Raw genomic sequence first — 13,476 nt, forward strand, 5'->3', positions numbered from 1 at the left:
GCAGTAGTACAATTTACCTCCACGTTCTAGCAGTATCTTTACGTGAATAAGGGCAGGAGAATCAGGGGAGAGCAGTAACTACTTCAAAATCTGCCCAGGAGAAATACAGACTCTCTCATCCACTGTTATGGTCTCCATCACTGCACCATCTGCGTGCTTCAGAAACGTTAGGAGATTCATTCATGCAGCATCCCTGTCAGCTGCAGTTAGACCCCTTCCATGGATTGGAATGGAAAAGCACAGGAGTTTCCAAAAGTCTGTTGTGGAGCTGGGAACTGAAAGAGTTTTCAATGCTGAGGCAAATGTGTTGACCACTGTATTATTATATCCCATGAAATTTCATCTGCTTTCTGATTCACTGAGTGGCCCAGTCAGTTTCTGTTTCTTAAATGGTGTTTTCATTTATTTTCTCAATGTATTGCTAATTGGTTATAAAATGGGAAGATAGGCTTGTTTATAGTAATTTGTTTACAACCTTTTTGTTTTTGCAATTTTCTGGATGTCAATAATGAGCCCAGAGGTAATGCTAGAAACATCTTCAAGTGGAAATATTTTAATCTGTAATCCAAGCCTAAATTATAGTAGAGTGTTCCCACATGGCTTCTGTGTGGTAAATAAGCACCTGTTGTGAGATGGTCTGAGTCCACATGTGTGTTAATTTGCTTCATTTCTACAACTAAGTTTTTGTTAAAACTGAAATGATTTAGTGTTAAGCATCTTATTTCTTTTTAAAATGAATTCCTTGCTGGGCTACATAGGATTAAGATCACCTTCAGCTGCAGGAATAAAATAATTTCCTGCTCCTAATATAGGTTTCTCTGGTAAATCTGGAGCCCTTAGGAAGGAGATGCCTTCACTGCAGCAGGTCTCTCAACTGAAGCACTGTAAACTGTCCCCATTAATGCCCTCCTCGAAAGGGAATTCAGGCTGTAGGGAATTGGGAAAATAAGGGAAAGGGGCAGAAGGAGGAGGTGGGGCTGCTTTGTTTTCTTTTCCATAGACATGTGAAACTTTGAGATTACATTTCTCCGTGTTTGGCAGTGGATGTGTGTGATTTGTGTGTCTGTGTGTGTGTGTTAACTCAGACTGGAAGACCCAGCCCTGCCTCTTACGTGTGGAGTCGATCCTCACCTCTCCAAGGGGATCGTGTGTCAGTTTTGGCACAGCACAGATGCAGTGGATCTTGGCAGCTAAGGCTGCCCCTTCCAAGCATTTTTATATAGGAAGAGGCGTGTGCTGGCCAGTTTCAGAATTCTAGCACTGCTTTAACTGTGAATTTCCAGAGGGTTTTCTATCCATTTGTCAGTTTGGATTTTCATTAAGTATATACACCCATGACAAATTAGCTGCCCTTCTCAGGGATATGTGAATATAAGAGGCATATAGGCTGACTTGGGAAAGCTCAAAGCTGGAGATCAGCTTTTTACCACGTTGCTCAGCATTTGGTAGTCCCTGAAAAATTCTTCTATGAAATGGTGAAGAGTAAGATGGGTGAGGCCAAATATTTATCTTCCATTCAGCAGGAAAGTGCTTTTAGTCAATTTTGTCTATTCTTAGTCTTTCCATTCTCACTCCCATTCTTGTGGAGTTGACTGATATGAAGAAAAAGAAAAACCTGGAAAAATGTTTTCATTATAATTTGGAGGGCTTTCAGTTGACAGTTTTTTTTAAAAAATTGCTTTTTGAATTTTTGGCAGTGTTTAAGTTTGGGTGTTTTTATAATAATCGTTGGAAAGTTTTATGGAATGGGTCTTACATTCATAAACCAGAAAAAATCAAAAGGTGACAAGTGAATTGTCTAAATTTTTTAAAAGCTGGTTAGCAAATGTGTATGTAATGACATTGATGTAAGTGGCAAATAGATCTACACAAGTGCCAGTTAAATTCTGAATGGCCAAGACTCTAGAATATTAGCACTGCCCTCAACTCTTTGTCTATGAAGCTGAAGGCTGAGTGCCCTTTAAATTTTTAACTTGGATTATTTAATTGTATTTATCCTTTCTCAGACTTAATTAAACAGGTGGTGAAAACCAAATTGTAAATAACATATTATGCCTTGTGTTGGAAAGAATAATGCTCAATGGTATTCATTCACATAAGTAGTGGGAAATGAATTCATGTATTTCCTACGTTTGAATAGCTTAATATATCAGTTGTGGTTCATCATTAAAATCGTGGAAATGACAGTATGCTTTTAGAATCCTAAATGGCAAGATATGCTTTGATAGAATGAGGCCAACTCATAAAATCAAAAGGATAACATAATAAATAAAATTCCAGAAACCTGAGCATGTCTACTACAGCTTTGCCCTCCTTCTGACTGTGGTGTTGATGTTGGCAGGCAGTAGGCTGTGATCGACAACTTGGGAGCAATGCCAAGGAAGACAACTGTGGAATCTGCGCAGGAGATGGCTCAACATGCAGGCTTGTGAGGGGACAAGCTAAGGCACACGTCTCACCAGAAAAAAGTAGGTTGCACATTGATCCTATGATAATTTATCCTTGACTATGTTTCCTGCTCGTATATTAGCATGCACATCGCAGTGACCTTTTAACTATATACTTGTTTGCAGTTTGACAAAGCTACTTAGTTCTAAAGTCTGTGCTAGATTAGTCTGTTGAAATTCCATGAGGGATACCACACGTTAGGGTATAGCTAGGAAAGAATTTGAGATATGTGGGTTTTTTTATAGAGCTACTCAATTCATTCTATCAGGAATAACCATCAAGATGCACATCTTATTTTAGAGGGTATCCTCATGTTGCAGTGTATGTGATGCTGCAGCAATGTTTTTAAATCATGGAAACATCTTATAGATGGTTTTATGGAAATAGTGGCCTGTGCTTGAAAGTCCCTGGTTTTCAAATTAACTTTGATTTTTCTTTTTTTTTTTTTTTTTTTTTCTTGTGGTGTCTGAAGACAGTTGAATTTCAGGGGCAGGTTGCTAATTGTATGGTACAAAAAACACAAAGTGAACGGGACTAATACTTCCATGTCTTTTTTGTGTGCTTGGCTCAAATTTTGCTGTTCTTTCTCAAAATTAGCATCTTACTGGGAGTAACTCTGTGGGTCTCAGTAGTATTGAAAATATGAAATACAAAAGAGGAAGGGTATTGGAATTAGACCCTTTCCTGGAGTCTGAAGAGTCTGGCTATTTTGATATGCAGGCAAGGTTTTCCATACAAAGACTCACCTCTGACACTGGTGCTCTCCACCCTCACAGATTATGCCCCCTGGAATCTCAGAGCATATGTGTGTCCCATGTGTCTCACAGTCCCATGTGTTTATCATAAGAATAGTTGCCTCACAGAATTTTTTCTTTTTCTGAACTCACAGTGTGTATTTTTCACAAGCATTTATCCCATGGAGATGGGGCCTTTGGGGTTAATTACCTTGCTGCAAAGTCACAAGAAAGAGGGGTGCTCTTAAAGTCAGTGCTCAAAGTTCAAATGCAACCACTTTGTTTTTTTAAATGGATGAGGCAGCTGTCTCTGACAGCCGCCTGTATTTTAACACTGTTGTATTTCAGCCTGCAAAGATTTCACTTGTGCCCTGATTTTGAAAAAGCTTTGTATATTGAATCACACTAAAATCTTATTGCAGTATATGTAACTATTCCCACGGGTTTTTTAATGTCACTGTTTGCAGTATGCTTCAGTTTGGATGAAACTTGGAGTAGTTTATTTCTTATCTCAATGCCTATTGCAGTGTGATGTCTTGAACTGCCCTGCAAGGGTGTTGGGTACCACTGTGCAGGTGCATAATTTCTGTAATTCAATACACATGTATAGAAAAGACAATCTAAATTTAAAAGTGTCTGGTTTTGTGGCAGCAACTTCTAAAGCCACAGGATAATTTTGCACAAGTCAAAGAGCCTTTTTTACATATTAGATCATCTATCAGTGTTAGCCTTTGCCTTGCTTTGACTAGAGGTATTTTTTATTGATGGGAGAGTGTAGTTCAGTAACTCATAAAATTTTTCATCCTGAAAGACTGAGAAAATGTCTTGAATGTTTACAATGAGCTGAAAAAGTGGTTTTTTTATGGAGGGCCACTTTTTATTCATTTGCTGTATCAAATGCTCAGAGCTTCTGGTCAGCATAGAGCAAGCACTTGTAAAGCAGTGAAGATTGGAGAATATTTTTGTAGTGTCTCTAAGCTGTATTTATTTTGTGTTTCTAGATATAGATATGCACAAAATAGCTCTTTCCCTTTCTGATGTGAAGGTCAGCTGGAGTTGAAGGGAATTGCATTTTCTGCTCCAGTTTTACAGCAACAGAGATTCTCCTGGAGAAGGATGATTCTTGGGGACACCATAGCTAGTTCTAAGGCAACCCAAAATAAACTTGTTGGATTGGTGACTCTGGTTGGATAGTTCACAATAAGTGAAATAAAAAGTTTTGCATTCAATTGCTGCGTAGGATGGAAGGACAATAACGACAGAGTGGTAAAAGGGATCTGGTTTTGAAACTGTCATTTTGTGACAGAAAATATTAATCTCACTTGTGGTATTCTGGTTCAGGTAAGAGCTGACTACAGCTGACATCACTTGGTGGAAGGTCTCCTGTTACCTTGAAGGTTATCAAGAATGCCCATGGTTCATTGTTTCCTCTGTCATAACTCAGTGTCTCTTTAAGAGTCCTTTAAAATTAAAGGCTGAGAAATACTATTCTGAGGAAAGATGCCAGTTTTGCCAACTTTTGGGTTTATCTTGTGCAGTAGCAGGCTGGATGATATGAATGAATTACCACTGGCATAAGCAAATGGTACACACGCTACTAAATTCAGAACTGGATGTTTTTCTTGGTATTGTGATGGTGCCAAAATCTTTTTTAGGTTAAGTTGCTCAACACTACGCAATGAATTCCATATAACTATCCTGTGTGTGAATGAAATGTGGAAATAAAGCCATCCTTTCTTTGTGGTAAAAGATCAGTGAAGGGAGGCACATTATCTTCCGAGGAGTCATTTGGAAGCTTTCAGAACTAGCGTTGAGAAAATATCGACACGTGACAGACATGTATTTAAGAGGGAGCCTAAGGCTGTGAGCAGGATGTAAATTTTAGTGTTCAATGAAGCAAATTAAAGAACTGGAAGGAAAACAAGAGCCAAAGATTTTAGTATAAAAAAAGAGGCATAAGGGAAAATAATATTGCTTGGTTATCTTAGTCCTTACTTTAAAACAAAGACATTTAGGCATTGGTAGCAAATGATTTCTCATGAAGGACTAATTTTGTTTTATATTTTTTTTTTATATGTTTTTACACTGAATTAATGCCTTTGATCAGAAAGTTAAACAGCACTGAAAGGCAGCTTACTGTTTTGCAAATATGAAATGAACAGTCATTTCAAAAGCTCTTTATTTTTTCCACTAACACTTAATTGCCTTTGAAAGACAAAGTAAGTTAAAATTCTGTCAGCAAGCCAGATTCCAACATTCTGGTAAAATGATTAAAGGTTAGACTAATGATATTCAAACAAAAAGTGTAATAGGTTGTAAAATGTACCATCCCATTGGGAACTGAGACATCATGGGCCTGATGTTTCTAGTACTATATGCATGGAACTCCCATTAACTCCACTGAACTCTGTGCACATGGAAAAATTGTGGGATCGGGCCCTCATATCTCCTTTCTACACCATCATTGGCAAGAAATGGTAGGAAAGTGTTCTGGTTCTGATACCAATGAAAAAGGAAAGATGCTGGTTCAATGGGGGGGTGAAGTTGAAGGCACGAACTTGTCTTAATCTGGTTTTATTTGATTCCCAAACTGCAAGCTACTTGCAAGTTTTACCTTTTTTAATGTTTTGCTAAAGAGCTTCTTATATAAAAGCTTTCACTGGCCATGGCTTTGTAACAGAATTTCCTTTTCCCCTGTCCTTTATTTCCTGTAGCACTTGTGTAATATACCATTGGTCACTTCTTCTCACTTGTTTGTATGTCATCATCCCCAGGCATGCCTAACCAAAAACCCAATTTCACTTTGGTCATTTATCTATCAGAGACCTTTGGCACAGCTCTGCCCTCTGTGTCATCAGCCAGCTCAACTTTGTGACAACTTCTTGCCTCACATTTTTTCCCCCTCTTTGAAATCAATATACATGGAGCTAGAAACCCCAGTTGTCGAGGTTGCCTGATACTTCACTTTATACGCAGGATTATTTGCCAAAATTCGACAGTTGTGTCAGAAACTTCTCATGCCAGGTGCTATGTGTTTTGGAGAAAATTCAGCCAAAGCAACTCAGTGTATTCCAAGGACACAGAGGAGAAAAACATGTTGTTTCCCACTGTCAAAACATTCTTGAAACATTTTCTTTAATATATCTTAACATCCCCCCATTGTTGGACTTGATCACAGATCAGGGATTTGAAATTTGGCAGGCAATGGTCTTCTGATCATGGATAAGTCTTTTGCAACGTCTGTGAACATCAACACATATTTTACTACAACCTTTACAAAAAAACCCCCAACCTTTTCCTTCAGTTTCTGTGGAATCTTCTTGGATGTTAACAGCTGAAATTTCTGAAAACTTATCCTTTTAAGTGTTCTCTAGCTTGTTGCAAGTCCTAGCTGCAAACAGATCATATGTGTGCAGCCTCCTTAGAATACATTAACATGTTGCTCTTCCAGAAATAAGCTATTAAAATTTTTCCTTGAGGTTGTTCTTGCTTTCTGGTTTACTGCAGTGTGGAACAGGTGCCATGGGATGAACTCCATGATGCCTCCTACCTCACGTTCAGGCATTCAGAAGACATTTTGTGGAGAGCTGCCAGTCATCTGAGCTTCAGACCTATGATGGGGAGTGATGAGATCATGTGAGAGGGAAAGATGAGATGAGCTGAACAGAAAAATTTGTTGTTAGTTTGTGCAGTGGAGGAAAGGCAGATATGAGAAGGTGGGTGGAGGATGTAGGACTGGCTGTACAGACACAGAGTCAAGGAAAAGAGGAAGAGTAGAAGACTGAGATTAGATAAGGAATCTGGGTGGGAGATGGAGTCAAAAACACATGGAGAGGAAGGGGAAAAATCAACCATGTGTAGAGCCAGAGGAGGGAATTGGGACTGGTTTGGCAGGAAAACTGTGTGGAGAGGGATAGAATGCAATGCACTAGCATCTCAGTGTGGATAAGGAGCATGTTTTTTGAAGCAAATTTCATCATGGCCCTAACATACTTTCATCAGTTCACATCACAGCGATTGATACTCTTGGAGAGTATAAAATGGAATTTTTTGATGAAGCTAAACCAGAAGATGTGTCCCAGAAAAGCACCTGATGTTCTCCACCAGCTACAGAATATACAGTCCATGGGATCAGACTAGATTCAGTCCCAATGAGGCACCTGAAATTTTGTAGTGTGGATGCTGGGTCTCCAGCACCAGCTCTTTCAGCCTCGACATCCCTTTGATTGGTTTACTTGGGGCTGCTCTTGGTAGTATGAAGCCTCCTTCTTTACTTTCATGGTCTCTTTTGTCTTGAAGAAATTTCTTTGTAAGAACATTGGCTCTTTCATTACTTACTTTGCACTGCATTTCCTGAAGATCCATTTTCTTGAGGGGCTGCTTGCTGTATGTCTTTTATGTTTTCTCCAGTGCATGTGTTTGGCTTTGCCCAGATTGCTTTCATTAGGCAGGTCAGCACTAAATCCAGCAGCAGTGTCTTCTGAAATTATGCCTGATGCCAGAGTGGATGAGGGAAGCCACTGCAGTAAGACTCCAAATATTTTGAGATTTTTAGCTCTTGTGTTCTGCAGTTGTTCCTGGATTATCATTTGTACTTTGGGAGCACAAAGGCCTTCGATCAGAACCAGGGAACCAGCAAATAAGTTCTGAGCAAATACATAGAAAGAAACACTTTTTTTATAGACCTGAAATAAACCCTCTGGCCTGCTATAAGAGGAGAGAGGGAAAAAATCCCAACTGGCCCATATGTGAAGCAGTAAATGGGTCCACCATGGCCCACATGGAAAAATAAATAAAACCTGCTGAATTGGATTGAGTTTAGGAATGTGCTCCTTTATTTTGATCCTGGGGATTAGCTCCCAGTCTTACCATAGCAGGGAGTCTGATCTTGCTCTCATTGAGATCCAAAATCTAAATCCACATTAACACCATAGAAACAGGATCAAACCTTGCCATCTAAAGTAAAAGCAATCCGGGAGCTTAATCAGCAAGTGCTGTGTGTAGTGTGTGCACACATTTGCTGAGAGAGTCCCTGGGTGAGAGTGGAGGCAGATGGCTCACATGCTGTTGGGAATCCCTGCCCTGGAAGCAGTGTTAGGACAGAGAGACAAAATCTCACCTGTTTCTCAGTTTTTAAGGTGAGCCCTTAATCTGAGCTCAGATGTTAGACTCTAGTGCTTCTGCATGTTCCAGATGATTTTGAGGGTATTTGTTTTCAGCTTTAGACAAAGGTCAGCAATTAACTTTCAAAGACACAGAAATACTGTAAGGGGGGGAAAAAAGGTAATCAAAAATTCTCGGTATAGATTTCAGGGCAGCAATTTCCCCTTATGTTTTCATGAGAGTTCACTGTTTTAACAGTGTGGATACTACTGATTTAATGGGAAATGTACAGCATAACCATTTAAAATGGATTTACAGAGCCTTGTGTTTCTTTAAGAATATGAATTACATTCAGCCGAGAACTGGAGACCTTTGGAATATGTAGTTTTGGATGCCAGACCTGGCCAAACATAACTATTGTTTCAAAGCTGTCCCAAGGAGGAGGAGGAGGAGGAATCCCTTATGGTCAGTTCTGTCCCATTTCTTCCAAATCCTCATCTCTGTTCAGAAGTCCAAAAATCTCACATTTATTTTTTCCTATAATTTACTTCATCTCAAGGAAAGACTGCCCTAGGTCATAACTATCTCAGTCAGGTTACAAAACTCTCCTGCTGTCAGACTTCTTGACAGGTCTGTGGGCTGCAGAGGTTGACTGCTGCTGTGGCGGTGAGCTTAGTCATCTCTAATGCAAATAAAACACTTTCTGGTAATATTGTCTCTGCCGCAGAGAAACACCAGATTTAGCACCCCCGTGAGAATTTTGGACCATATCAGAGAGTGCTTCGGTGAGGGTGGAATGTCTGTAGTACTGCTGAAGGAATGTGAAGCATCCTGAAAAGGGATCAGCAGGGTCTGCCGGGGGAGCGGAGCTGCCTGTGGGGAGGTGCAGGAAGCACAGCAGGACGGCCCTGGCTGCTCTCGAGAGGAGAGTCCTGCACATGTGTGCACATCTGCAAACCTGGGCTGTGCCCGTGGTCCCCCTTCAGAGCAGCAGTTCCTGTATTCTGAACTGGTCATAATCGACTTGGACTCGAGGTTTTGTGCTGTGACTGATGGGTGTTATCAGGATGGGATACAATTCCCAGCCAAGTAAGGATGGACGGGCCCCTCAAACCTGCTTTCTCTCAAATACTGTTGAGCACATGTGAATTCAGTAGTTATTTCCTTACTTTAAAGATATACACACCCACTACCTCCTGGCTATCTTTAGCAATTCCTCTGATGAAAAACCAAGATGCAAAAAGATATTAAGTGCTCAGTAGTTAATGTTTTTTCCAGGACTCCTTAGTTGTATTATTGTTTTACTGTAGTATTTTTCACTCTGGTGGAATACCCAAGTATGAAATTAATAAAGCTCATATTTTATTACATCCAAAATAAATTGTTGTATTTAAATGTCCTTCCTAGAAATTGACGATATAAAACCTGTAACATAAGAAGGTGTTTATTTCAGAAAAAATAATTGCAGTATTTGCTTGAAGTATTCTGAACATTTGGCAGGAAATCGAGCTTATGCTAAGGAGATGTAAACCAGAAGCTGATAATTTAGCATCTACTATAAAGGGGTCTGGTTTGAAGTGGAAAGAAACATTTTTCAACTATTTTTCAGTTAAAACTAAACTCAGCTATTCTTCCTCTAAACATTTTATGAGTAATTCCGGAGCCAGTGTATCACTGACCTTCAACACACATTACTTTTTAAATCTGCAAAAAGGAACTTCCTCTGCACAGCCACTGATGTTACAATAGTTCCATCCTCAAACAGAGCAGGGGGTACCTGCAGTGGGCACATGTGGCAGGTCCTGCCTCACAGAGGATGAACACTTGGGCCATGATGGAAGTGTGTGACAGCACAGTGATGCTGTCCTCCTTGGATGCTTCTCTCTTCCTTTTGTGGGTGTCCCTGTGGATGCCCTTTTCTGAGAGCACTGCTTTTGCTGGTGTGAGGGTCTCTAGTCTGTTGCTTTGACTGGTAACCCAGTTTGCTCGGGCAAATCACAGGCTTCCTACATTTGAAATGAAAAGTAATAACTTTCTGCCTTTGTAAAATGCACTGAAGTAAGTGTGTTGCACATTTATATATGAAGAGGCCTTTCAGGAAGCCAAAAGCTGTTTTGTATTGACATGTCCTGTTGGGGACTGGTTGGGTTTATAGTTCATTTTAAACTGAGCCTCTTACTGGAAGAAATGATCTTATATGGTAAGTTAGATGCAGACACTTATAACATATACCTTATAGCTATTATATATTTGCTCTTAACTGGTCTGTAATTGGTTAAGGGTTAGTGTTAAGTAGATGATTTATTTCCTGTAAGTCCTGCCACTTATTAAAGTTGTGACCTGCATCAGGAAATGAGGTGTGGGCAAAATGAGACTGAACAGCTGCAGATTTTTGTAAGGGGGAAGGACTACTTAGCAGATTCCTTATGTCAATTCAGTTATTAGGAAATAAAACCAGGACAACAGAGTGTAAATATGTTCCTAATACACTACTGACATTTCAGTTCTTATTGTTAATAGCAAATTATTTTCCAAAAGCAAGCAAGATTTACAGGTCCATTCGTAGAACAGTTGCATGACATAGCAAACAGACTCAGTACACTGTACTTAATAAAATAACATAATATTTTTAATAGAAAAATTGTGAAAGCTGTGCAATATTTTCTTAGACATATTTGACAGTTTTCAGTCTAATTGTGTGATGTACAAATTCCCTGATGAAAGATAACTTCTAAAACAGTTGTTTAATTTTCCTAGGGGAAGAAACTGTGATTGCTGTACCACATGGGAGTCGCAGTGTGAGAATTACCCTGAAAGGACCAGCACACCTTGGTATGACTGAGCTGTTTTATTTATTTATACATAGGCAGAAGATAAAAACAGCACCTTGTATCTGAACTCATCCAAACTTTGGTAATATGGGTAAGGTCATGACCTTGATACCTTGATTCCTCTTCCCATCTTTAATATCCAGCCTGGAGATAGTCCTAGAGAACACTGGAAAGTCTACTTGGTAAAAAGAAATAGAATACACAGTGGTGCTTTCTATTCCTTCTATTTAAAGCAATATAAGGTGCCTCAAATACAGTGCACTCTTAAACAGCATGAAAAATAAAATACTTCCAGAGGATTATGTGTGGGATCAATAACCCTTGCATAACTCAGAACCAGATTTCTGTTGAAGCCTCTGACAAGTGATCTAGGTACAAATGAAGTAGGGTGAACAGCTATGGAGTTCCTGTTTCCTTGTCATTCTTTTGGCTGTTACATACCACCAGTGAGAAACAGTTTGCTTTTCTGTCAGACAGTTGGTTTCCACTATTTTCTTATAAGGCTGATGGCAGTGTTTATGGCAATTTCTTTATCCATAGGCCTAGTTTGTGTAAAGAATTAATGGTTTCAGTGGTGAGTGGTGCTGCCATACCAGGCAGTGAAATAAACTATTCACTTAACTTTGAACAATTTTTTATTTGTAGGAGTGGCAGATGTAGTCTGGATCATATAAATAAAAAGAACTTCAGCTCTGAGATATGTAAACAGAAGTAAAAAATGCATTTTGTTTGAAAACTGCCCATCAGTTTGTTTGCTTTCAGAAATATATTGTCACGTTCTTTCAAAGAAAAAAACTGAAATAAAACTCCCACTTCAGAACAGCTCCAGAGTGACAATGACTTTTAGATATACCACTGATACAAAAAATATACAAAGCTGAGCTTACATTGAAATAAATAATATTCCCTTAAAACTGTTGGAGGGGATGTGTGAAGGAGTGATACTGACCAGTTCAGGTCAGGACTCTTGGACTTTCTTAAGTAGTTCTGCAGAAGGAAGTTGTTGTTTCAGCTTTGTATGAGGAAAAAGTACTAGATTGAGTGGCTCTTGGGGGATTTCTGGAAAGCTCCTGAGGAATGCAGCAGCAAGTCAGTAACTAAGTACAGAGTGCTCCTGGCTTCCTACCCAGGGTGGTTCCGTAAAGAAGCTGTGGCTTGGCATTACCTTTGTTAGTTCACTCTCTGGCTGGATGAGAATTGTGAAATGTTCCTTTAACCACTTCCACCAGCACATCTGTTTGCAAATCTGTGAGGATTTAGACATTTTTTACCTAAAATTAAAATTGCAGAGGTGAAAAACAACTGAGAGTTGTTGTGGGGAGAGAGGTGGCAATCGCTTCTGGCTTCATAGCCACCTCTCCGAGAGCCAATGCTCCAGGGGTGCTTCTCCACCTTCCCCACTGTACATGTTCGTGGGGGTTTGTCACTTAACAGGAGATACCAAACGATCCTTTGTCTGCAACTTCCTTGACTTCAGTGTGAGTGTGCTGGTATAATTAAAGCCAGAATTTTAAAAATAATCACCTATTTTTACAGGTTCCATTTGTCAGAGATGTTTTTCCTGGCTTGCAAGAAGTTGAATTTAACAGGTGAAGCAGGGACTACTCATTGTTAAGATTTTATACTGCCTCCTGTTGCCAGTATATATTTGTCCTTCAAGTACAGTCAGCAGCAATAGCAAAAACTTGAAGAGCACTATGGAGTGTCTGGCACTTTTCCCTTCATCTTGTGTTCTGTGGTGCTTCATCCTGGGTTTATGATCTGGTCTTGTTCCAGGAAAGCACAGCTGCTGGACTAATCAAAAATGGAAATGTGGTTGGAGATGTAGCACATAACAGATTTGAAACAAATGCTCTGAGCATTGTTTTGCAACCAGCAGTTAGTTTGAGTGAGGAGTGCATTTCTCTGTAGCTGGTTAGATTAAGTACTTTGTTTGTGTCTGTGGGCACTTTAAGACAGGTAACAGATTCATCAGAGAGCCAAGATGTTACTTTGGGTTTTTAACAAATAGGGCCCCCCTGTACTTCTGCCTGCTTGGGTTTGGTGAAAGATTTGGTGGAAAATAACCAAGTAATTAGCACAAAAATGGGTCTGAATAAAATGTTTCATTGTGTTGGTTTTGTTTTTGATTTGGACTGTATTATGGCTTTCCTGGTAGTTGTTTTAAGAGCATTAAAATCAAAAGAAAGACGGAAAGTTCCCTGAAATTAATCCTCCAGCAGAAGAAACAGGAAAACCAGAAGCTAATATTTTTACAAGTGGCTAATGCTAGATAACTGAGTTCGTGAACTTAGGGAGGTTAGACGTTACTAAAAAGAACTGAACCTTTTTTCCTTTTGTCGATTTTTTTCTCTGTTCAC

General features: G+C 39.5%; 1 protein-coding gene across 6 annotated transcripts in view; it reads left to right on the forward strand.

Moving 5' to 3' along the window:
- ADAMTSL3 (ADAMTS like 3) overlaps positions 1 to 13,476 on the forward strand; it is a 179,650-nt gene that overhangs the window by 104,066 nt on the left and 62,108 nt on the right. For all 6 annotated transcript variants that reach the window (XM_032122889.1, XM_032122884.1, XM_032122887.1 and 3 more), the window contains 2 exons: positions 2,342 to 2,468; positions 11,043 to 11,117. In XM_032122889.1, the coding sequence (XP_031978780.1) occupies positions 2,342 to 2,468; positions 11,043 to 11,117 (202 nt within the window). The remainder of the gene's footprint in view (positions 1 to 2,341; positions 2,469 to 11,042; positions 11,118 to 13,476) is intronic.

The sequence above is a fragment of the Corvus moneduloides genome, chromosome 13 (genome assembly GCF_009650955.1).
Source record: "Corvus moneduloides isolate bCorMon1 chromosome 13, bCorMon1.pri, whole genome shotgun sequence".
NCBI classification, from domain to species: Eukaryota; Metazoa; Chordata; class Aves; order Passeriformes; family Corvidae; genus Corvus; species Corvus moneduloides.